Source organism: Mytilus galloprovincialis, chromosome 4 (assembly GCF_965363235.1).
Source record: "Mytilus galloprovincialis chromosome 4, xbMytGall1.hap1.1, whole genome shotgun sequence".
In the NCBI taxonomy this organism is placed as follows: domain Eukaryota; kingdom Metazoa; phylum Mollusca; class Bivalvia; order Mytilida; family Mytilidae; genus Mytilus; species Mytilus galloprovincialis.
Window position 1 is genome coordinate 6348565 of NC_134841.1, and position 27555 is coordinate 6376119.

General features: G+C 29.3%; 1 protein-coding gene across 14 annotated transcripts in view; it reads right to left on the reverse strand.

Moving 5' to 3' along the window:
• Nucleotides 1-27555, reverse strand: part of LOC143071223 (cilia- and flagella-associated protein 43-like) — a 50102-nt gene that overhangs the window by 15704 nt on the left and 6843 nt on the right. For 3 of the 14 annotated variants that reach the window (XM_076245398.1, XM_076245396.1, XM_076245397.1), the window contains exons 2-26: nt 26587-26837; nt 24766-24859; nt 24337-24504; nt 23176-23434; nt 22596-22722; nt 20226-20305; nt 19627-19758; nt 18719-18832; nt 18158-18238; nt 17580-17728; nt 16878-16981; nt 16593-16736; nt 16082-16266; nt 14359-14502; nt 13575-13702; nt 12839-13043; nt 10598-10702; nt 9700-9777; nt 8970-9095; nt 8205-8309; nt 7308-7424; nt 6880-6927; nt 6571-6618; nt 5385-5408; nt 1192-1255 (exon numbers count right to left, since the gene is read on the reverse strand). In XM_076245398.1, the coding sequence (XP_076101513.1) occupies nt 1192-1255; nt 5385-5408; nt 6571-6618; nt 6880-6927; nt 7308-7424; nt 8205-8309; nt 8970-9095; nt 9700-9777; nt 10598-10702; nt 12839-13043; nt 13575-13702; nt 14359-14502; nt 16082-16266; nt 16593-16736; nt 16878-16981; nt 17580-17728; nt 18158-18238; nt 18719-18832; nt 19627-19758; nt 20226-20305; nt 22596-22722; nt 23176-23434; nt 24337-24504; nt 24766-24859; nt 26587-26837 (3080 nt within the window). Of the gene's footprint in view, nt 1-1191; nt 1256-5384; nt 5409-5607; nt 5650-6570; nt 6619-6879; nt 6928-7307; nt 7425-8204; nt 8310-8969; nt 9096-9699; nt 9778-10597; nt 10703-12838; nt 13044-13574; nt 13703-14358; nt 14503-16081; nt 16267-16592; nt 16737-16877; nt 16982-17579; nt 17729-18157; nt 18239-18718; nt 18833-19626; nt 19759-20225; nt 20306-22595; nt 22723-23175; nt 23435-24336; nt 24505-24765; nt 24860-26586; nt 26838-27555 lie in introns of all 14 variants that reach the window. The other 11 variants (XM_076245402.1, XM_076245399.1, XM_076245401.1 and 8 more) reach the window with 5 other exon arrangements.

The window sequence follows — 27555 nt, forward strand, 5'->3', positions numbered from 1 at the left end:
TCCAAGTTAAAATTTTTTTTCTTTTTTTAGAGTTTTTCCCCTCTATGATACTATGTAATATATGCACATATGGTAGATGGTCATTTAATTTTGTTGTTATATGTGTGCACAAGTCCTTTTAGAACTTTAATAAATGATCACAAACTACTTTTAAAGCAATATAAGCTTTAAAATCACATTTTTTTTTTGTTCATGAATTTTAAACGAGAATCTTATTAAATGTGTGTATAAAAACGAAAATTACAAAGGCATGGTTTCTTTAACAAAAAAATATGCTTCAAGTCTTGGATTTCCTATAAAACATTAAGACACTGAATTTCAAAGAGAATTCAAATATAGCTAATTCTTTTCATATTAATTGCAATATTGTTGAAATAAGGGGAAAAAAATAAAACAAAAGACTTCAGATTAATTGCAATAATGTTGAAATTAAAACATTAAAAAAATATCAAAAATATAAAAAATCTTCATGGAGTATAATATACAGCAGTGAAGTGTAAATACAAGATATTGTTACATGTTAATGAAACACAACAAGAACATGTGCAGTGTGCATTCACACAATTAAATATGCAGACTTCATAATTTTAACTCAGATTAATGTCAATTCAGAAATTTGTGTGTGTATCTATTATTGCTATTATTTATCATTTTTATGTATCGGTACAAATGTGAATCAAATTATTGTGATTTCAGGAGTTGCTGCATATAACTTTTTGCTATCAAAATTAAATATATGAGTTTTTATTTTTGTGACACCCATCTCAATGTAATTTTAGCAATAATGAAAACTATGCAATATTTCTGAATTACAGTAGTTATTTCTTTGTTTGATTTTAATGGGTTCTTAAAAATATAAACATTCTTCTAAAAGAAAGTGTTTTTATGTCAAGAATGAGTAACAAAGATATTTCTTTAAATTATTCTGAATTTTTAAACGATTATAACTTCAGAATATTTATTCAAGTTTTAAAGATACAATCTAAATTATGCTTAACTATACATATAATATGAAGGTAAATTAAACAAGAAATTTTAATATTTAACACTCATAGAAGATATGTGTTGTAATTTTCATTTGTAATCTAAAAGCAACACAGTAATAGATGCAATAACCATACTATTTATTATAAAACAGGCTAACAGCACACTGGACACACACTAATAAGATTTGTTTACATATAAACTAACCTAGACTTCCAGTTGTTGATGGTTTTTCTCCATCTTCATCTTCACCTTCACCAAGGTCATCATCCTAAAATGAGAATGAGTTATTGCCCCTGAATAATCAAATTACTCAATGAAGTCATGTATATTACTTTTTAGCAAAAAAATAATGGAAAGATATTGAAATGATTGTGGACTCTTAAAATTGAAATGATGAAACTCCTCCAGACATTTTGCTATGGAACAGCTGATGTGCAACTGAAGCGCATGTCTTCACAAGTCACAAAAATAAATAACAGTAATGATGTTCAATATAAATACAAAAATTCTAGATAAATAAGACAATGAGACGTATATAATACATAAAAAAACAAACTTATACTACATGTAGTATATTCCATTATTTGCTATACAAAATATTTTGTACTGAACTTAAGTTTTATTAAGTTTCAACTCAATATGTTTATTTCATATAAAAAGTTAAGAAAACTTACCATCTATAAAATTCATCATTCAATAGTAATGTACACATGACTCTTCATTTACTGAATTAAGTTATAGATATCAAAACTCAGAGAGGATATTACATACTTTGGGTTATCTTAAGTCAATGTTTAGGAAACACAGACTTAAAAAGTGATCCTCATAGGATAAGTATAATTCACTAGGAGTTATCCCATTTATAAACTAAAATTTTACAAGATCATATCAATATGAGAGAGAAAAAGGGGGGGGGGAAACTCTTTCAATTTCATGATCATACAATCCTTATATTATTTAATATAGTCAATTGTAATTTATTGTGCTGAAAACAAAAAATTCAGTGAAGTGAACAACATACTACATCTGTGAACAATTTGATCCCCCCTTTTCAATGAATAATGTACATTTTTGTCAAATAAATGAATTGAAATATTATATGATTGTGGTATGAGATTCATTTTCTTTAGCTGTTTTTGAGACAGACTGTTATAATATGCAAACACGCAAAATTGATGTTAAAAATGGAAAAAGAAACATATTATTGTCATATGTTGATTTCTTTTGAAGTTTGACTGTTAAATGAATTTCATTGTTACTGAAAACAAGAGAGAATGCTTTACTACTTCTCCATTCCACACTTTTACCATCTCCATTCCAGGCTTTTACAATAGGAAAAAACATATGAAAACTTTTATATAACTATTCTTTTACAAAATATCAAAAGAGTATTTCATGAAACAACCTAGCTGCGAAAACGTAGCTCTTAAGGTCCTTTTGATGATTTTTGATATTTGCTGACCATATCTATGGCAAAAAAAAAATCAAAGGACAATAGAGCTACGTTTTCGCAGCTAGAAACAACCAGTCTGTGAACATACAAAGCAAGAAAGGGCACTTGTTTTTTGGGTAGTGAGCTTACATATATCATACATAAAAAAAAAAAAAAAAGTAAGTCAGGAATGTGTTAATTGTATTAAACTGAAGTATAGCGGATAACAATCATGAATCAACATAGAAGATTTTGTGTTTACAACAATGAAATACATCATCGGACATTGCCAGTGGAGTTTCAAAAATATGATCACTTCTCTTGTCAGATTCAACCTCATCATTAACTTGAACTGGTTCATCCTATAAAATTTTGTTATTATTCAACAGCTTCAAACACATGTATTATTACGTTAACTTTCTTTAAGAATTCCAATTCCGGAAAAACTGCTGAAAATTCAAAACTTTTTGCGTGCATGTATTATTTTGATAGTTCAAAAATGGACAACCACATGAAATTATTCATACATATGTTGCTTCCATCATTTTAAATGTGAGTTATTATTTTGTGAAATCTATTCAGAAGCAATGTTTTCACAATATTTTAATAAAATTCAGAATCTAATATTTATAAATTTTCTTTTCTTGTGCAATTTTTTAAGATATTAATAGAGCACTAGCTGTCAAATTCATGTTCACCGATTCTAATCAAATTCTTATATTTGATTCATAACAATGTAAAACATTTATCCAAACTATTAAAAGTCTAAAATAAACAGTTAACAGGGCAAGGGTATGAAAATACGTAATTCGTTTCGTGTGTATTTTAGTCCAGCCACCATCTAATTAATTATCGAGTTGAATTATCGAGTTGACCTCTAAAGTTTTTAGATGACCATATAAGCGATGTAAACATAAATATAGATATAAATAGATAAAGCAAACATGTGCTGTTGAATTATTCTAGGTCTTTTTAATTTCATATTATAGATGAAAAATAAATGTTTAACATAGATTTTTACCTGTAAAAGAATGATTATCTGTGGATCGAATCAGTCTATCAAATGGTTTACCTTTGTTTCACTTTCAATGTTGACATTCTTGTCCTTTAAATATCTTTACACATAAAATTCATGTGTTATCCATCTCAAGCTAAGGGGTTAAATTGAAGTTCACATGAATACTGTTTCAATGAGGTCGAATTATTCACTTGTAAGTGAATAAATCATAATCTATGTTTTCTACCTTATTTTAACAAAATTGAACCATACTGGCTGCTAAAAGCCAATTATTATTTCATTATTTGCATTTATCATTGAGCAAAAAAAATATTAGATTAGTTTTTTTTATATATCTCGTAGCTAGTGCCCCTTTAACACTAGTCAAAAAGGGGATATAGCCATATGAACATGAGTTTGCCTGACTGAGCTGTGAGGTCTATTTCTACAATACAATCATTATATGTATTTGATTCTTTTTTTCTTCGTGTAAGTAAAATACAGAAAAAGGTGATAAAATGATGTGTTAAGTGTATGTTTGTGTATTTGATGTTAAGTGTATGTTGGTGTATTTGATGTTAAGTGTATGTTGGTGTGTTTGATGTTAAGTGTATGTTTGTGTATTTGATGTTAAGTGTATGTTGGTGTGTTTGATGTTTAATGTATCATGGTGTATTTTACCTCCTTTCCAATGGGTGTTGTGACTGATTTCTGTGAAGTTTTAAAACAACAGCAACATTTATCATAATAGTTTTTATATTTCAATATTATACATCAAAAATATGTAAAACTTAACTTAAAAACTTTAAATATTGCATTCATAAGAATTAAAAATAAAATTTGCTAAAAAATTCTCAAAAGAGTAAGAAAGATTTAATTGTTTACATTGAACGTGTACATTCAAAGAATTTGTGCTTCATAAATTAACAATCATGCATATTCAGCTGAAAGTTCTCCTATTTTTGACTTGTAACTGGAGATTACCATCTTAAATAAAAACAAGAATGATCCATAGTACACGGATGCCCAACTTGGTCTATCATTTTCTATGTTTAGTGGATGGTAAAATGTTGGTCAAAACTTTAATTTGGCATTTAAATTTGAAAGATCATATCATAAAGAACATATATACTAAGTTTCAAGTCGATTGGACTTCAACTTAATCAAAAACTACTTCGACCAAAAACTTTAACCTGAAGCAGGATGGACGGACGAACAGATAAATGAAGAAACAAACAGACAAACAGACCGTAGATCACAATGCTCATAAATTGGGCATAAAATTGAATCCAAGAACAGTTTGAAATTGAATAAATATGAGAGGGTTTTTCTAAGTCATTTTCTATATCAAACAGACCTAAGTTCACAGTGGTAGGCATATAGGATTTCAGGTTACCAAAAATCAAGGTAAATATCACAAAATTTTATGAAGGACATAGGGCATGAGTAATGTCAATCAAACTTTAGAATCAAGTTTCCAATAAGAAGCACTTTTCATACTTTCCCATTGAATGCTACATTCAAATATAATATGTTTTGTCATGACGGACAGATTGGTTCAGTCATGACCACAAAATTGATTCAAACAAAATATATATGTGTTAAATGTATAGTCCTTAGGACAATTCATATTAATGTTGGTCCTCATTTGCCAACCATTTGAAGAACAGACCATCGATGCCAAGCCATGAGAACAAGCTCATACTGATCCTTTGTCCCAGGTGAGCTAAATATTGTGACATTTCAAATGTGAACCAAATTTTAAATAGATATTCCATTGAACAAATGACTACCTTTTACCTCCTGAATAACATTCATACAACAAGTTTGTTTCTAATGAAACAAGACTGATTTATGTAAACATAATAGAATAAAGTCAGATTTCATACATAAAGTATGATCTGTGAATAGCTGTGATTTTACAAAAATTTATGTGTTGTGATTGTGAACATTCAGTGAGTAATTTACCTGGTGGATGTTCTCATCTGATGACTGGAATTTTTAATAACAAAGGTTTAAATATAAAAGAGAAGCATATATAAAACACTAGAAAATTAATTTAAAATCACAAACAGTTTTTCTAAACTGATCCATGTGAAATTTCTAATATAATAACAAAACAGAACAAGTTAACAAATAACACGTCAACTGTAAATGAACATTATAAACAAATCAACAAATCTAAGCTTACATTTTTAGTATATTCATCTTGTTGAATCATACTTAGTAGAAACTAAAGAGCAAATACTATGAATTAATCTATCATCCAATGTCTAATACAAACATCCTAAAAATTAGCAGCGTCCACACTCGTTTAAAATTGAATCAAGTCAGTCACAACATAAGAGCTTCTTTAAATTATTAATATATTATTTTGTGTATAATTTTTAAAATCTTGGAATGGAGGGAACACATCTCCCTTTTAGTACAACTTTTTTGTTATAAATTCACAAAAAAGTCCAATCTCATAAGATTATTATTAACCTAAATAGACAATGAAACATATCATAACCTTAACAAAATATGTCTATTTCTGTGCAGTGAAGAAATGTCACAATGATAAATATTGCAGTGGCAGTTTGATATATAAAATGGCATATAATCATTTAGCATTATGTATAATCTGCATCACTTAGCAAGAACAGTTGACCACCATGTGGAAGATTTTTGGTCAGTGTGCAAAAAAGAATGCAATAAAAGTCCAAATGCATGAGGAGGAATATAATCAAAAGTTACTTTAATGTAAATGATTAAAATAAAACCTCACGAAAATCTACTTTGGTTATCTATTATAAACCTTACATATTTTAAAAGGTTATTCAAATACTTCTTTTGGTAGGCTGTTACATGTGTTTGATTTAAACCTGAACTGTTAAAATGTGATGATTATTTCCATTATTCAATATTATACAATGGACTCACTATTTAGATTTTTTAAATAGTTTGAATAAAAAGAGGGTTTTGTTTTTGGTAGATAAATAATAAAGAAAGCTCTGAATCTTACTGAAGAAAAGGATTTGTACCATAAAGCATATCCGAATATATTTGTGGTCATATATAAATATACATTATGTGATCAAATAGCAAAACTCTATAAATAGAAAACCATGTGATAACACCTGGTTTCCTACAGCGAACACACTAATAGCCTTACATCTTTGGTAGGTGCTTTGGTAACAGGTGCCGGGACATTTTTCTTCTCCTAAATAAATCAGCTAATATAATGTCTTAGTGTTTAAATAATAAAATACTATGTAAAACACTGAAATGTTAAAAACATAAGACTTGAACAATTAATTATCATCTGTTCATTTTTATCAAATCAAAAAATCAAAAAAAAATAAAAAGTTACCCATCACACTTCTATCTCCCACATTTTTACAACAAACTTTTTAAATGAACAAAAAACCAAGACTATAATTATAATTTGAATCCCCTTGATAACAGAATATATATAACTTACGGCTGTTGTTGTTGGTCTGTTGGCTACTTCTATCTCAGATTTCCTAGCCTGCAACAACAAAAATATACAAAATCATTACAGGAAGGGGTTATATGATCCAAACTCTAACTTTTTAAAATATTCTTTGATCTAAGCATGTCGCTTATTCCAACACAGAAAGTGGTGCTATGTCAAAGGAATGAAATTGTGTTATGCATTCTCATTGGTCCAGATAATAATTAACCAAATGAAGCAATTCACAAGACAAGAATTTTAATTTCTTAACATTGGTCAATTATCAAAATTTACTATTAGAGAAGATTTAATATTGTCATGGCATTATATCTGTGGTTCATTATATTTTAAAACAAGTAACATAAAAATATTAGAGTATAGCATTGCTTTATACATGATATTTGACATAAAACTAAACAGGTTATATATCTTACAGCTAGTTCGGCCAGTTCTATCGTCCTCCTTATTGTCACAGTATTCAATAGCTTTTCAAAGTCTTTGGATCTCTCTCTCATGGGGAAGTTACTCACTTCAAGATTAGAGTAAAATGCCTAAAAAAGTAATGGCAAATGTTATATAATAACAATAAAATTTATAGATAACTTAAGTTAAAAAATAAGGAAAATACTATTAGATTTATAAATATTAATAGAACAGACATCCACCCCACAATGAAGAATTTCGTATATATGAAATATAATGTATGTTTACAGTACAACCATCATTAGAAAAGTATTTAACATACCTTTAAAAGACTCATTTTTTGCCCCAGTTTTTTAACAAACTTTTCCTAGCTTTTGATAAAACATGCAAAAATGTATTACTGTAAATTCATTTATTTTTGTGGGATACCAATTTCAGTCGATTTCTTGGTTTCAGGCGAACCACAAATTTAAATGTTCATAAAATACAATATGTCTGTGGAGTACGCCGGTTAGGTACAATCAAACACGATATGCATTAGTCAAGAGAGTTCCGAATGGTCGGGGATTCCCTCAGAGTTAATATAGACGGCCAAGCTAACAGACGTGTTCCCTGATCGTAGGAGCCTGGAATTTGGTGCTGTACACAGACCCGTGTAACTCTCAACCTAAGAGTACTCAGCGACACTCTTGGGTAAGTCATATATATCTATTAGTATACTTAAGTCACCACATGTCCTCAATCCATGACAATTGGTACCCCCCACGAAGATAACTGAATCCCCAGTTAACCTCCTAAAATCAAATGAAACTTTACATTTCAATTGGTGCATATTCATAGGAAAATTTTAATTGAAACTAAGAAGTAACTAGAGAAGTTTGTGTTACCTGGTTACCATGGTTACTGACCTGTACTGCTCTCCCTTTGACCTTCATATCGTCCCAGCATTCTTTCTTAATCATCTCTCTCAAATATATCTTAGCCAAATTGTCAAACTCAATCTCTTCTCTCACCTACAATAAGTTTATATATGTTAATATTCTAGCTTACACCAATCTCTCTCAAATATATCTTAGCCAAATTGTCAAACTTTATTTCTTCTCTCACCTACAATAAGTTTAAATATATCTTAGCCAAATTGTCAAACTCAATCTCTTCTCTCACCTACAATAACGTAAATATATATGTTAATATTCTTAATCATCTCTCTTAAATATATCTTAGCCAAATTGTCAAACTCAATCTCTTCTCTCACCTACAATAAGTTTATATATATTAATATTCAAATGCAACCCTAAATCTACTATGTTACACCAAATATAGCCAAAATGTAGTAATTTTGTTACAAGTTCTACATACTAGCATATGGTTCCTCTACAAAGGGGTTTAAAGATACAGAGATAAGAGGTAAGAGGTTAGGTTAATCTTTGGCATGGCTAGGCAACATTTCACAGATTTTTTTAGTTTGCATCTTTTATTATTGTGAATATTTCTTGTTATTATATCTGATTGGGATCCTAAGCAGTCTACTAAGAAGAAATTTAAACTTTGTTTGTTGGAAGGTTTCTATAATAACAGAAACAATTCACTTTTTCATCAGTTAGTAAAGGGGAGATAATCAACCCTATCCTTTTTTATCCCTTTTAGTTGAAGTTTTGATTTATTATGCTTACTCTTTGAACTTCAGAATCAGCCTCTGTCTGCAATCTGTTTTGTTCTTCAATGTCAAGGTCAAACTCATGACGCCCAAGTTTCTCAATAGCTGGTAAAGTTTCATTCTGTTTTAACATTTCTTGAATCTAAATAGAAAGTTAAAGATTCATACAGCTCTCCATCTCTATTTGGAACTTGAACAAAAAGTACATTCATGATATTTTCTACTATAAAAATATATTAAAATTACCAAAAAGTTTGGCTATAAATACTCAAGATTATAAAATCCAGGCAAAGTAATAACACTCCTTTTGGCAAACAGAAAGTAGAACATGGAAAAAACTGAAATCATAGGAATATATTCTACAAAGTCAGAAAAACAAGAATTCTAATGCAATTTTTTTGTAACAATAATTTTCATTGGACATTGACAAATATGTGGAAGGGGTAAATTGGTTTTACTGTCGCAATTATCTGTTTACCTAGCTCCGTTACACGTCGCTATGTAAACTCAATTTGTGATAGTAGATTTTAATCTACGTTTTATGACGGCCAAGCTTTAAATACAATACAGTAAACTCCTAAATAATTTGTAGTATAGTAGACAAAGAAAAAACTACATGTGAATAAAGGCATAAAAGAAAATTAATTGGTTGCCAGTTATTTAAGAGTTACAAAGGCTGCTTTTATAATTCTAAATGCATACTCTTTATGGTAACAAAGTAATAATCTCAAATAATAAAATCTTACTGTTCTTCTCATATCTCTGATCTGTACTCTCAAATCTTTCTTTACGTCATGATACTGTGCATCTTCAGCTTTCACCCACTATAAATGACAAGGTCTTGTTATCAAATATTGTAATTATGTATGTATCTATTCATCACAAAAATTATCTTTTTCATAGATGTCTTCATTTTGTAAGTTAATTGGACACAGGAAAGTATAAGTTGATATTTTGAATACATTATCAATTAAGGAGGCTCGAAGGTATAAAAATTTCAGAAAAAAAATAAACTTTTTTTTCATTACAAATTATATTTATTACTTTAATAGTTCTTACTTTATCATATGGTACAAAAATCTTTCAAGTAAATCAATTCATTTTGGCCCAAGATGACTTTTAAAATGTATGTATCGTTGAAAAAGCTCAAAATTATCTCCCTTTGGTGTATAAATGTCATTTTTTGGCATTAAAATTAAAATATCTTTTTTAAATCATCGGTGACCTTTAATTTTTATTATTATTTTCAAATAAGCTGTACTTAAACCTAATTATTGTAAAATTTTAGCTATTTCTGTAATTTAGTTCTTTTTTTTTTTTAATATTATCTCTTTTTCTTCTATTAGTTCAACAGAAAAAAATTCTATTTTATCAAAATGTATGCTTCTTTTCGAAGGCAGATTGTGAGCGTAAATGAATGGTGACCCCATTTTATTTCATTTTTCAAATAAGTAAAAGATAAAGTTCATATATAGAAAAATATAGCAAAATCTTATATTAAGAAAAAAAAATTTATTTAGACCCGCAAACCCCCTTAAATTGAATTTCATTTCTGTAATGGATTATAACAACAATGGGTTTACTTTTTCTTTATACATACAAACGCCATTCAAACTGAATCAACTAAAGATAAGTGAGTAATACCTCCAGTTTCTGCATATCTTGCCATGTGGCGTTGGTAGCTGCTGTTGGTGTAGGAGTTCTGTAAATCTCGTCAGAAGCCAAAGCTTGCTCTAATGCTGCTCGTTCCTACATAACAAACAGTAAACAAATATTAAATTGCTTCAATAAAAGCTGTGTAATTATTAACAACTAGATCAGAACATATTAAATTCAGAAAATATATTTCTAGAAATAAAATTGCAATTATAAATATTTAAACAATATTCTTTATTATGGATCTGCTGTTTTAAACTTGAGCATGTTTTCTATAAAATTTTATCTTACACTTTTAGCATTCTTCATAAAAGAATTATCAAAATTATCTTTCCAAATGCAAATGGTATTTGAGATTGAGATTATAAGTCAAGTATCACGAATATACAAAGTTACATTTCCAAACTTCCAATGTTCCAAACAACGTGTTACTTTATACATGCATGCTAAGCATTATCAGATCCTTGTCAGTAGATGTTACTATGGACTCATTTATTTTTGTGGCTACTATTTTTTTTTATTGAGTATAACTTGCATTTTTGTGGATAATATGATTTTGTGGTTTTGCCATAGATTCCAGATATTTCTACGGAAAATTCATTGAACATTTAAGTTTGTATTTCCCCTGTACCCACAAAAACCACCAAAAATGCTACCCAATGTATAAATATGAATCTACAGTACATGAATTGCAGTACAAAATTGTTATGAAATATCCACTGACAAAGACGTTGATATTCACAATCAACACAGCATCTTGAAATAAGCTAATATAATATGAACCCATACAACATACAGTTATCAAATACAAATATTATATGACATAGTAAATAACAAATCTATTTGCCAACATTTGATTATTTCCATAAATTTTCATTATTGGTATGTCTATTTAAATTTGCATATATATATAAATATATGCACTTCAAGTTACTACATTGCTCAATTTCTATTTAAGGAGGTATGGAAGTCTAAAATAATAAAAATGATCGAATTTGTTCATACTTTGCCAAAACGTAGTATCAATTGATATTTGCTCAAAAATATTATAAAAATGATAGGTCACCGTGCACTTTCTTAAGCTACAATGGTTACAAAATGACACATTTTGTATGGATTATACAGGAAAAACACTATTTTGTGATTAGAAACTAAATAAAATGATAGAATTGTTAAATAAATCAGGAAAAGATAGCTTTCAGACAATACTTTTAGAATCTAAAAAGAAAAGATAGGGTCACCGTACATTTTTTTCGGCTAAAATACAAAATAGGAAAATTCCATGGAGATTCCTTCAGAAAATGTACTGTAGTTATCTCCCCTTAAAATGACAATTTGAAAATATTTAAAAACAACAAAAAATAATCTTAACTTGTATAAATATTAATATTTATAAGTTATATTCTTATAAATTGGATCTTTTAAATAAAAATTCACATTAAATATCTGCATTCCTGCATCAAATTTTGATAACTTGATAGAAAATATGGACCTTAGATTCTCTGTTTTTTACAATCCAAGATGGCGTAAGACACCCATACCACCTTAAGTAAAAAGTTTCAGGAAATTGGCAAATAATGAGATAATTGACAGCCACATATTGTTTACAATATTAATAAGCATACCATAGGGGTCATACAGAGTATCTTCTTCTATAATATGTCATCTCTCTATCAAATGTAAATCTATGAATTTAAAATTTTTTCTACCCCTCATGTTTAAAATTAAAAAAAAACACCTTTTTACATCCCAAATATGTATAGAAAAATGGTCAAAGTAGGATTAAAAGGAGATATGGTGAACTGTAAAAATCTTTATTTTAAAAGAATTTAAAAAAAATGTGATTTTAAGACCAAACCTGTTTGTGAGGTTTTATATTCTTGACTCTTATTCCGTACGTCCTTAACATCAAATTAAGATACATATACAATATGCATTCATGAAAAGTATTTGTATTGTCCAATCTTGATGATTGGACTTTGATGGTGTCACATTTTTAGACAAAATAAAAAGAACTTATGCATTTGTTGGGGGGAATAAAATAGTATGATGTCAAAATAGAAAAGAGAATATGACTTGAAGATATGTGGATTTGGAATTTCTAGTACTATGTATGACCCCTTACAAGCATACATTAATCCAATCCTTTGCACTCAGCATATAAATGTACAACACCAACAAGACCTGCGTCAGGTCCACAGCAAGCTGAAAGAAAGAAAATGTTATCACCATTTTTGTCATTATTTTACTGTCAACCTTTTCAGACTGGTCCATTTCAGCTGATACTGGTCTGTCTGACCGGAGAGGTGGTACCCAGTCAGACATTTTTCTGACCACTTCATCCTCGTCTTTCTGTCCCTGCATCAACTTTGTCTTCCTTGCTCGTGCTGATTCCATGGCTGATTTAGCTTTTCCTATTCCTGTTGATGAGTAGCTTAAAAAAAAGGAAAATACCTGTCAATTATAAAACTGTCAAAACTGTCAAACCTGTCAATTATAAACATGTCAAAACTGTCAAACCTGTTTTCAAAATGTTTCCTTTGTAAAAACTGAACTGCTATTGTTACTTTCCCTTATTAATTTAATAGTCTAGTGACTTACTTCCCTTTATATATCTAATATTTGGAGTGACTTACTTCCCTTTATAGCTCTAATTTTTGGAGTGACTTACTTCCCTTTATAATTCTTATATTTCTAGTGACTTACTTCCCTTTATAACTAATATTTCTAGTGACTTACTTCCCTTTATAACTCTAATATTTCTAGTGACTTACTTCCCTTTATAACTCTAATATTCCAGTGACTTACTTCCATTTAGAAATATTAGAAATGTTAGAACTCTAATAGTTCTAGTGACTTACTTCTCTTCATAACTATTATATTTCTAGTGACTTACTTCTCTTCATAACTCTAATATTTCCAGTGACTTACTTCCCTTTAAAAGTTTCATATTCAAGTGACTTACTTCCAGCTATAGCAGCAGATAACACCATCTTGTCCTGTAGTAAATACACTCTGACTATCATCTGAGAAAGCTATGTTCCTCACACCACCACTGTGGTAGTCATGTGGTCTGATGGAAATGAAACGGTCCTATAAATAAATAATCTCTCCATTTATCAATACTGAAAATCATATATGATACAACTTGGAGGTCAACAAACGTAAATATTTTGAATTGTATAAATGATACGATTTGGAGATAAACAAATGTAAAATTTCTGAAAAGTATGTATTGTGCATATTAAACCAGGTCATAAGGAAAACTATTTTTTTAAATAATATAAATGCAATTGTATACCAATAAGAATATGCTACCATGTTTAATAAAATAAAATTTTAAAAATCTATCATGATTTGTTTATTTACAATAAATAGAGCTGAAAAGTCATTCCTTAGTAACACAATCTTTTGCAAATATATCACATAACCTTAACTGATACACATACCAAACTTCCTATTGCTCTGACTTGTACATAACCTTAACTGATACACATACCAAACTTCCTATTGCTCTGACTTGTACATAACCTTAACTGATACACATACCAAACTTCTTATTGCTCTGACTTGTACATAACCTTAACTGATACACATACCAAACTTCCTATTGCTCTGACTTGTACATAACCTTAACTGATACACATACCAAACTTCCTATTGCTCTGACTTGTACATAACCTTAACTGATACACATACCAAACTTCCTATTGCTCTGACTTGTACATAACCTTAACTGATACACATACCAAACTTCCTATTGCTCTGACTTGTACGTAACCATCAATACCATAACTAGCCAACCATTTACCATGTGGAGACAGTAACAATTTAGCTCCTGGTAACTGATGTCCTGGGAACTCTGTTTCTGGTAACAAAGGCTCAGCATGACCCTAAAAACAAAAGCATTTTATATGTGATATAACCTTCAAATAGTTCTAATGATATCTATGTTCTACTTAGTTGAAATTGAATGTGCATTTATAATGATTGAACACACAAATTGCAAGAAATTAATAAAATCAAAACATTTACACACTTCTCACAAATGTATTGGCACTAATGTGAACAAGTCGAACTGCTAAATGCATTACGTCAACATGAAGTTGATTAGCGATGAGGTAATGATAAAACATGCTCTTATGACATTTTCTACCAAAGGACTAAGTTTGGTAAGGGCCTTATTTGGCCCCGATTATAAATTCAATGGTACAAGATAAAATATATTTGAAGTTGTCTAATAGACCTGTGAGAAAGTAAAATAGAACTATTTGTGTCAAAGTTTCATTATAAAGCGTTGAGTTTTACATCTAAAATAGGTCAAAATAAGAGATTTTGACGAAATTTAACAAAATTGGCCAGATTTCAACCAAATTAAGGACCAGGAAACATAGAGGGCAGGCGAAGACAAACTAAATATTTAATTTAAACATGTAAAATGTCATTTCATTGTCGACATATGCGCTCTGTTTCCTATTCAATTATCAATGCAAAATTTACCAATTTTCATTGATTTTTCATGGAAAATGAAAATGAGTACTGTTTGTGACGTCATCAGTAAAAGGTAGGAATGTAAATTTTCAACAAAAAGGTTTATTTCCCATCTAGCCAATGCACTAGCTATGATTCAATGTGATATTGGTCAATAAATCCTAATTTGAAAATTAAGGTAAAAAAGTGGGCCAATTTAGGGCCTTATCAAACCTACTCCTTTCAAGAAGCTTTGATTTGGAGCTCCTGGTGAACTGTCTGTTTACACCTTTATTTTGCAATGCCATTAGCTAAATCATTAAAATTAATTGAAAGAAAGAAGATATTCCAGAAGTTTACAGAATCTGAATGATTTCTACTGATAATGACGGGTGTACAAAACAAAACTAAAAAGAAAGTATAAATTTTTCAACAATACATTTGAACTGGAAAGATACAGATGTTTCCCTCCAAAACATATAAGCACACATGTTAAAAACAAACCCTTGTGGTTAGTGGTTTCACAACATATCTGAAAGATCATCAAAGCAGACTACCGGTATAAGATAGCCACCTTTTACTATCATTCATTTGATTATCGTTTAGTATCAGCTACATAGCAGTATTATTATTATTATGATTCCAAAACTGACATTCTAAAACCTTTTTTCTAATCTTTGTAATGACACAACCAAAATTAAAAAACAAAAAACTGAGTTTAACAACTCTGCTGTTAGAGATACCATTAATTTATAGCATTATTACATCAAAATCACCAAATTCTGGTGTGCGTTCGCCTTCTTCTGCTTCAAGATACTACAAAAATACAAATACAGTTTCTATTTATCTAAATCCTTGAATGTCCAATAAAATGAAATTCAATATCTATGTTAAAATAATAATTCAATTCAGGAAAAAATAAAATAAGAAGAAAGATTTGACTGCAACAAATGATTCTATTAAATAATGTCTGTGAGACTTGACAAGCAATTGATATGTTACCTTCTTAGGAATCTCATCAGGCAATGATATCTGGTGTAATTTTTTGGTTTTCTGTGAGACAGCAAACAGAAGATTCCCTTCAGCCACAGCACCTCCAAATGATGGGATTCCAAACTTCAGTACCATTTTCTTTATTGCTGCATCTTTGAAATCACATTTCAAACTTTGGACACTCTTCCTTGGGTCTGTTCGATAAAGAATAAAAAGATAAAGTTAGGATTTGGATAAAACTTGGTGAAAAGATTCTGTCATTGATGGATAGAAAGACTGAAACATTCAACTGTTATCCTGAAATTTTCCTATAAATCTGCTTTGCAACAAAATTAAATACAGAACTTAATTAGACTGCCATTTCATTATTACATTTTATGGGATACCAATTTCAGGAATTAAGTATAGCCAAGATAATATGATACAAGATGTTGACCATGTACAGAAATGTTGATGCAGGCTGAGTCATACATCATTTTGGGTACAGTTGAATTTCTTATATTTCATTTTACCAACATACCTTTCAAGATATCCTCTGGGAGCTCAAAATATAACAGGGCATCAGCACCATTTCTTCTGTTTCCAGAACTATTAGTTGTGATAGAAACTTTTACTACACCGTTAACAGTAAATGTTGTAATAGTCAAAATCTCCCCTTCAACCACTGTAAAAAAAAAAAAAAAAAAGATAGACATAATTCTACTTTTAATAAAAAAATTTAAATAATACTTGACAGAACTAAGAGTTAAGTTTATGATTTTAAGCAACTAAATATTTCTTAAAAGATTTTTAGTTTGTCATTTACCTGTGTAACCAATCGGATTGAAGTCTTTGGAAGCCCTTCCATCTATAACAAAAACTTGTCCATTTTCTGCTCCAGCAATCAAAAAATTTCCATCAACATCATACCTGTAAACAAAACTCATGAAGTAATTTATTGGAAATGTTTTTAAAGTTAAAATCATCATCTGCATTTATAATATCAACAATTGCTTACTGATAAGCAGCTATATTAATTTAATTAAATGCCCAATGACCTCAAAAATAGAAAAAAAAGTAACCATTTGGTCATCAGCATTCAAAAAGAATATGTGTTTCTATAAATTAAAAAAGTTGGTGGTTGTGCAAATACAACTGTTATAACAAAGTAATACATAAGACCATCCAATGATGATTTTGAACACCAGAACTATTAAACTGGCCTTGTAAAACAGAATTTGCACTATGTAAGTATGAAAAAGATGCTTACAGAGGAAACAAGAAACTGAGCTAAAGACTAAGTGCCGTTCATCTTAAAACAGCTCTCCATTGTTATATAATATGAAATTTAAAATGTACAACGAGACCTATAATCTACTGAGGAAAAAACAGACCGCTACACAGACATAAATGAAGCTCTTAAGGAAGATGTGAGTCGAAATTATATTTTTGATTTTAGCCCTAATTTTATAACTCCTCTAAAAATAAGAAAATGAGATGGCTTTTCATTATTTTTCTGTTTACTTACGTCAAATTTGATACAGGTACATGGTACATTCTGGTGCTCTTTATAATTCTTGGTTTTTGAACATTAGTTAAATCAACAATCATGACATGTCCACTAACAGTCCCTACAGCTGCAACATGAGTTAGGGGACTACATGCCATACATGTGGCCTGAAATGGAACAAAACATTATCAAAAATAGTTTACAGTGAAGCAATTGATTTTTCCAATATTCTAGACATTTGAAACAAATATACATGACTACTTGATAGATAGAAAGTTCCATGATATGGTCATTTATTTCACTACTGTGTACAATCAAACAATCATCCAAATAAAGTTATTCCGATATTTATATTAAACTGATGCTAATAGCAGATGTGTCAGTCATTTTATAGGTTAATATTTTTTTTAAATGATATAATTTGCACCAACTGTCAAATAACTAATCTAAAAACAAATATGATGAACTTCTATGTCATTTGGCCTCTTATGTCATTGTATGTAGAGTTGTCTCATTGGTAATTATACCAAAACTTCTTAATTCTATATTCACCATTTTATACTGAATGAAAACTCTAACTGTAAGAGTAAACTTACTGGAACTCCGACTGACACAGAGGAAACAAACTTCCCTTTGTCCATCGTCCACACTTGTAATTCACCATCTTCTTTCACACTCTAGTAATCAAATAAATATAATCATCAATTTACTCTCAATCCTGAATAACCAGCATTCTATTAGCGAAAAATAAATGAATACAGGACGTATTTTGTATCTTTGAAAAGACGTTAAATGATATCTTCAGAATAACTAGTGTACCATGTGTAATAAAATAAAAAATAAAATACATTATTTCAATGAAAGAACCTTCACAAGTGAGAAAGCTAAATCAATTTAGAATCAATTTCAGTTTTTTAAATTTTAAAGCCCACTTCCACAAAAATGTAGAACCAATTTTAAACAAATCTCAAACACATGACAACCTTACTAATTTGGATAAGGTGTAAGAAGAAGTTAATAATTAACATTTAAAAAAAATCCTTCATCAATCTAGATGATTATAATGTGTTCAAAAATGTGGATTTTAAGGTCCTTAAAAACATTATTCTCTAAATAGTAGTATTAAAAAAAAAACATTGATTTCTGTGTAAACTTACTACAACATGTTCATTTCCAGTCAGACATCCAATACCCATTATGGTTCCCCAGTGTAAATCTTTCAGTAATTTGAGAGAGTTTGGAATCCCTGCTTCATACAAATGTAGAGATCCCTAAAATATAAAAAATAAAACATTGTAGAACTGTTTATCTTTGTTATAATTCTCATACAAGTGAGAGGTTTAGCTAGATATAATACCATATTTTCACCATTTTCTACATGAGGAAATGTCTGTAATAAGTCAGGAATATAACATTTGTTTTTCATTCCTTGATGTGCTTGAGTTTTTGATTTTGACATTTTGCTAAGGAACTTTCCAATTTGACCTTTCTTTGGAGTTCAGCATTTTAGCTATTAACTTTTTTAGTACAAAGATTTTATTTTTTTCCTTTGTTTATTTCTACTCAAGAAACTCTTCCTTCTTTTCTGCCACTAATGGCCATTCAATATCAGATTATTCCATAACATTACCTCACATGATCCTATCGCCAGACGTCTGTAACTAGGAGGGAAACTCAGAGATGTGATTGGATGATTTATATTACATTATAACATTACCTGACATGATCCTATCGCCAGACGTCTGTAACTAGGAGGGAAACTGAGAGATGTGATTGGATGATTTATATTACATTATAACATTACCTCACATGATCCTATCGCCAGACGTCTGTAACTAGGAGGGAAACTGAGAGATGTGATTGGATGATTAATATTACATTATAACATTACCTCACATGATCCTATCGCCAGACGTCTGTAACTAGGAGGGAAACTGAGAGATGTGATTGGATGATTTATATTACATTATAACATTACCTCACATGATCCTATCACCAGACGTCTGTAACTAGGAGGGAAGCTGAGAGATTTGATTGGATGATTAATATTACATTATAACATTACCTGACATGATCCTATCGCCAGACGTCTGTAACTAGGAGGGAAGCTGAGAGATTTGATTGGATGATTAATATTACATTGTTCTAGGACTCTACAGTCTTCTGATTTTGTATCTATCAGCCTTAACATACCATCCTGAAATTAAAATTATACTGTTAAGCTAAAGATTCTTTTAAACATTAAAAATGATTTTTATTGGTCTTAATAAGATGGCTCTGTTCTCCATACTTTCTCCAACTACTCTATGACAGTTGAAAGAGCACTGTTTCACAAAAATTATTGCACCACATTTATAATAAAATCCATCATATAACTTATTCATATAGCACCATAGTAAAAAAAAACATACCCTGGGAGTACACTCACTATGACAGTGACTGAGCTCTGTTCAAGAAAATTTAAAATATTGTCTTTCCCATATAGTCTATTTATAACTGTATGCATTTATAAGCATAAAATATTTTTCAACATTAGTAAAGAGGCAATCTTAAATGATTAAACATTGTTTTACATATCATTTGATGACTTCTTAATTATATAAATAAAGTTAAAAAAATCTGATAAGATTGACAATACATTTTACAGTTATTAGTTTTATTTACCTGTCCTCCCACATATAATCCTCTCTTATGTAAAACTATACAATCAAAACTTCCTTCTGTCATAGAATTACTATCATCAGCTACAACAGAAAGTACCGTAATCATAGAAAATATGCAATATTAACTGGAAGAAAAACTAAGCCCATTTATAAGTAAAATACTGATAAACAGGTACAAAATTTTAATAAAATTTCCTTCTAGATACTAGCTTTTGATCATAAACAAGCTTCTGTCCAAGTTTGGTACAAATCCAGGATAGAATAAGAAAGTTATTAAAATTTAAAAACTTTAACCACAGAGTGAATGTATTGTATCCTGGCAGAAAAACTAAGTTCATTTAAAAGAAAAATATGGAAAAAATGGATTTTTTTTTTACAAAATTTACTTCTGGATACTATCTTATGATCATAAACAAGCTTCTGTCCCAGTTTGGTACAAATCCAGGGTAGTTAAAGAAAGTAATTAAAATTTTAAAAACTTTTAACCACAGACTTAATGTAATGTATCCTGGCAGAAAAACTAAGTCCATTTATAAGTTTGATACTATCTTATGATCATTAACAAGTTTCTGTCTAAGTTTGGTAGAAATCAAGAATAGTTTAAATAAGTTATTAAAATTTCAAAAACTTTAACCACAGAGTGAATATTTGGGATGCCGACGGAATGTAAAATCGCTATGTCTTGCTTTTTTTTTTTACTAAAGTCAAAGGATAGACAATAATCATTGGCATATTCTAGATACATTAATACTGGTTATTCTGTCATAAAAGTCCCAAACATTTTAAAAACTAGAACACTTATAAAGTAATCTAATTTGGAAGACCACAACTGTGAAAAAGAATTAGAAAACTTATTCTGACTGATTCACCTTTATGAAAAAAAAACTGTTATAAATATATTTAATATCAGTTCAACTGCAAATCTAATCCTTAATTTAAAAAGTCTTGCTGTTATTTTTGTGCGCAATATAAATAATACTGATTATATGCATGCACATATCAAGATTACATTAAACACACAAGCAAAGCTACAATGGAATTAAAAATTCACCTAACAATCAGTCCATACACCAAATAAAGTAAGTTCTATTTTACTTATGAATAGTATAAGATAAGTATAATCAAGTATGAGACATGAAGCATCTTAGGTCTTCAAACTTTTCAAAGCTTCATGACCAATATCTACACTGTCACTGGATAAGATTCCTATGTATACATTTTAAGACTTGTTTCCTGGGAGACAAACTTTAAATATTTAGATATCTTTTGAGCAATTCATAGAAATTATGAGTGCAATTTTTCAAAATAACTGCTTTTGACAACATGACATCTTTGTTTGAACTTGGTTCTGTTTATTTTTTTACAATATTAAATGTAAACAATATACTTAAAAAACATTTTTTTTTCTATTATAGAAAATAAAATGTTCATTCAAAGAGCAAATATTAGTTTTATAGCTGCAATAAAACATAATTCTAAATTCACACTTTTTCTATATTGTGAAAACATAAAAAGTTATGTGTTATAAAAAATCTATCATACGTTAATGTTGTAATATTCTTACACAATCTGTGCTCAAAACTTACCACCAAGTTTTGTTTGTTTACGAGCTAGATAAAAAAAATTAAGAGAAAAATTCTTTCAAAGAAATATTGACAGATAATAAAAATATATAACATATCAAGTAGAATATTATATGCATTCTTTAAAAAATATATACATAAAGAAAAGATCAGTAGAATCTTTATGAGGATACCATATAAGAAAATTAGATAAAAAGTTTCAATAATTACATTTATTGCATAGCAATATAATATTTCCCACAGAAAGTAACCAAAAGTTAGCATGCAATAAATTCTAATATTGCACTAGTGCAATAAATCTTCAAAATTCATGACGTCATCAACTACAAAATCTAGGTTAAACCAACTTTTACTTTCAAATATTATATTGCTATACAATAAAAGGGTTATTGCATAAATATTGTCCCTCGTAGAACATATATTGCACTCGCAAGCTCATGCAATATAAAATTCTACTCGGGACAATATTCCCCAATATTCATGAAATAACCCTTTATTACTGCACTTTGTTTTCACAGATCTTCAGGCATTTTGTACCTGATGATATGTGAAAGCAGTCTACATGCTTTCTTTAAATACAGATATACCATAAAAATTCTCATCTTATAATTTTTATGTTTACCCTAACATTTTGTATAAATAAATCCCCCTGATGTTTGCCCATAGTCTTTTAGAAAAAGATATACAAAGTAAAAATATAATTAAAGGAAATAGATACACATATATGTATACAAACAACACAAAAATCAGAAATGCTGAAAAATCAGAAATTCACCAATAAAACTTACACATGTTAATTAAATCTGTCTGTGACTGAAATCTACTATTTGCAGCACTTGTAGCTCTTGACATTGGTGTTTCTGCTCTAAGTGGAGGATAATATAATACTCTGGCTTTTATTACTTCCCCATCAACCTGTGGAAAACAGTGAAATATTACAGTTTAACTGTAAAATAAAAAAGGCTGTCATTGAATGTTCTTGTGTAAAGCTAAAATATATATATTATCATATTGTCAGTCTTTACTTCATATTGCTATAAATTGTATGTACTCAAATGTACTACATGTATTACACAAATTATTTTTTCCACTAATCGAAAATAAAGCAATCAAAAAATCTGAATCCACCTTGTCCTTTCTAGATCCTTATCAAATAATAATCTTAAAAGTAAATTCAATAAGAAATGAAGGTCCTATTAGGTAAGGATAACAACGAAGTAATAAAAGAAGAATAAAGGATAAGCAAATATAATATACTATTTGCAACATTTTTATGTGAAATATAATTATATTTCTTTTGCAACTTAACCGCCATACTTTAAGCTTCCACATCTTATATTAAATGATACAATATATCTAATTTCTTACCCTCATTAGCTGTCCTCCCTTACATCCAATAAATAAATCTCCACCTGGAGTCCATGCTTGACAAAGGGGGATAACTCTTGGGGTTAAATCCTGTATCTCCTCCAACTGCTCAGCCTTTTCTCCCACCAGTCCAGCTATAGCTGGTCTAGGTACATCAATAGTGTAAGAAGTCATTCTAGTGGAGGCTCTTGTTGGTTGGTCACGATCTTTATCCTCATCTCCATAAATAGATGGCTCAGAAGGTGGAAGTTTCACTTTCCTACAAAATATGTTCAAACTCAAGTTAAACAAATTTATAATAATTCTAATTAATACACGTACTTATTTTTTTCTAAAATGCTGACTATAAATATATCTTAATCCATTTTTTTTTTTTACATGATGGCAATAACTGATAATTACTTAGTATTTTTTGTAAATGGCCATGACGTAAATAATTCAATCAACATTTCCAAATAAAAGTAATAAAACAATAATAAGTTAATCATCACAATCAATTGATCAAATCAAGCCTTTATAGCTTTCTGTTTTGGTGTGAGCCAAGGCTTTGTGTTGAAGGCCATACTTTAACTTATGAGAGTTTACTTCACACATTGTGACTTGGATGGAGAGTTTTCTCATTGGCACTAATACCACATCTTCTTATTTCTATATTCAATGATACATGCAAATATATTTATTTATCTCAGAGTTTTCAAATAGTTTTCTGGCATACAGGTAATTTCAATTATCAACCTGTTGCTTGAATTCATAACAATGCAATTATTAACCATACACAATTTCATTATAGACACTTCTAGGTATATCTATATGTTTCATTTTTAAAATGAATAAGGATGTTGGACTGCAAGAAGAATACAGCACACATGTATGCAAGCAAGAATAAATCCTCCATATAAGCACAGATTAAAAAGGTTTTTATCATTAGACTGTTTTGTCTGCCAAAGGGTTATAGATCTTTCTGTGGTTATACAGATTTATACTTACTGTGGCTGTAAAAGGTATTTATCATTAGACTGTTCTGTCTGCCAAAGGGTTATAGATCTTTCTGTGGTTATACAGATTTATACTTACTGTGGCTGTAGAAGGTATTTATCATTAGACTGTTCTGTCTGCCAAAGGGTTATAGATCTTTCTGTGGTTATACAGATTTATACTTACTGTGGCTGTAGAAGGTATTTATCATTAGACTGTTCTGTCTGCCAAAGAGTTATAGATCTTTCTGTGGTTATACAGATTTGCCTCCAGCTGCCAGGGTTAAAGTTCATGCTCGTTATTGGTTCTGAAGGAACTTTTGTTGATGTCAGTTTAGTTCCATTTGTATAATTCCTATAAAATACAATTCAATATTCATCAAAGCTTAAAAATACCTCATAACTCTCAGATTTATGCATTTTACAAATTACCTTTATCATGTTTATATTATTGTTCAAGGAAAAACTTTCTGAATGATTCACATATTGTAAATTTAAAAATAAGAGTGTGCATTTTAAATTACTTTCATTTTGTTAATTTCAATTTAATATTTATATTTCATGAGGAAACATATTATGAAATCTGCTTCCAATTAAAAAAAAAATTATATCTTACCATAGTATAAGTTCAAAATCTGGGACCCCTGACACTGTGCATAGGTATTCACTTTGGGAGAAACTCATTTTGTGGTATTCTAGTTGAGTACCATCTAGAAGAAGAACATTTTTGTATCATCATAAAAATTACATACAGTTTAAAAAAACATAAATCCTACCATATGATATAAAATTGTTGTGGAAAGCAACTACATGTATATATAATTATGCTAATTATTAATATAATAAAATTTGTTATTTATTAGATCTTTCCACTTTTCCGTGAAAAGACCTATTGTATTTGTTCTGATTATTATTATTTTTTTTATTTTTTTTCTGCCTAACTTTGTTCTTCTGATAAATATTTGTGTTGCAATATGTCGCTTAGATATTTCTCATATTGTATCGTATAGTTTATGTACTTTTGAATTTCACTCTGTTAAGCCGAACCATTTTCTTTGTAAGAGTTATCTCCCTATTCACTGTTTATCATATGTGAGCATCTCCTTCGTAACAAAAAAAGATATTGACAAAATTTCTTACAGCAAATTAAGATCGAAGCGATTCGAGGAAATTTTATAGGAGTTATCTACCTTTACGCAATAAATTTGTCGTTATGTTTTTTTAACTCATAAATCATTGACCGTATAACCCTTGAATATTTTTATTTGAGGCCCTTAGGTCCTTACTTAGAAAATGAGGTCAAGGTCAAAGGTCAAGTTCTCAATTTTGACTTTTCCTTGTTTTTGCATTTTCTCCATCATTTTTAAAGATATATATAAAAGAACAAGTGCAAAATGATTGCTTTATGGCAATGAAGATGTGTTACATTTGGTCTGAAACAATCAAATGGCATCTGATAGGAGTTAGTGCCCCTGAAATGTCTAATTATTAGGATAATTGATTATTACTTCAACTTGGTTCATTATAAAGCAATATGACCTTTAACAAAAGGTTGGGTGACATGTGACCTTGAAAAATGACAACCGGAAGTAGTCTTTTTTGCACTTTTTTCATGACAAAGTACTCAGAATCCATATATTTTGTGTAATTTCAATACATTTTCTTATCACTTAATACTAAAACTGACTTTCGATAAACCATAAGTTACCAATTATCTCCTGGTTTACAATCAAAAGTATTAGAAACTATATATTTTTGGAATCAGTGTGAAAGAAGACATCATATGAGACCGGAAGTAACATTTACTTCACCGGAAGTAGCTAATTATCTCCCTTATTTCACCCAATAATATATTTAAACCACTTATCTATCCCATCAGTATGAAGAAACTTATGATTAAATGATTAAATGCCATTTTGACTTTGAGTAAACCGGAATTACAAATGTAGCTTCTTTTCAACAGTTATTTCAAAATGTTGTGGAAAGACCTTCAATTGTTCTCTGAACAATTGGTTTTTAATTATTATTATTTTTATTACATATATTGTTCATTCAGCTTCCAATTTATATATATTTAAATATTTTGTTTATTTTTAATCATAAGTCCTTCTATATATGACTATAAATATTTATTTTTTTAATTAGATTTAATGTGCATTGCCATTTTTTGTTTTAATGTCCAGTTGAACTAAAAGGTCAGGTCATGTTGTTTAATATTTTTACATCATTCTTAAACACATTACTCGAAAAAACATTGTCATAGTTTTTGTTATGATATAAAGTTTATGTATGTAAGTGTGTAAGTGTTATTCAGAGTAATTATAATTAACAGAACAAGTTTATGTAACATTTTTTTTCAGAAGTTCCACATTCGATGGAATCATTGTCCTAAGACGAAACTTTTCCCTACAATATAATTTCAAAAAGTAATTGTTACCTTCTAGCATCACCAATTCTCTGAATGTTGGGTAAACATATATGCAAATCTTAGGATTGAGACACTGTTCAGCTACAGCAAAACATTTGGCATTTGGATGCACAGCAAATGGTCCAACACCATTTCCCTTGAAATTGAAAACTGTTTCTGCCCCATCTTCAGCCACAAACTTAACATTACTGCCACATTGGTAACATATGACATCCTTATCGATATATCTAGCTGGTGAACCATTATATCCCTGGGCCCACCTTAAAAACAAAGGATATTCATAAAATAACCAATTTGCCTTCCAAGAGTGTCAACAAGCGAAAAAAGAAAAAATAAGTGTCCAAAATATTATATACTATCCATTAAATTAATACAATTAAATAGAAAAAAATGTATAGTTATGATAAATGACACAAGTAGAAAAGTATATTTTGAAGTATATTTTATATATCACTAATTATGTAAACATACTAAAATATTGAAGGTATACATTAAAATAATAAAACCATGGATCATGTATAAATGGGAATTTACCGATTACAATAGAGACTGTTGTGAACTCCTGGGCCAAAATATAGCTTTAGGCAGTCTAGAAAAGTCAAGTGACAGTCATGAGAGAGACTTTTATGCCCCAGGTGAGTCCTGTCAATATCTTACACTTGCTAGCTCAATCCAATTGCAAAAATCTTACCATTACCTTAAAGTACTTGATGCAAATTAAAAGGTGTCTTCTTTTCTGATAATATTGCAGGACTTCAAAATATTGCATGTTATCTAACATGTCTAAAGCTTGTGTCATAGATTGATTTCACCTTCCTGTTTTTCTGGTACATATCCAAGGTTAAAAAGCTTTTGTTATGCACCAATCTCAATTTCCATTTTTTATGAATGAGTTTGTCCGAAATTTAGCAGGATTTTTTTTATACAAACATGTATCTTATGGTTGCTACATTTGTACCTGACACTTATGCATTATGT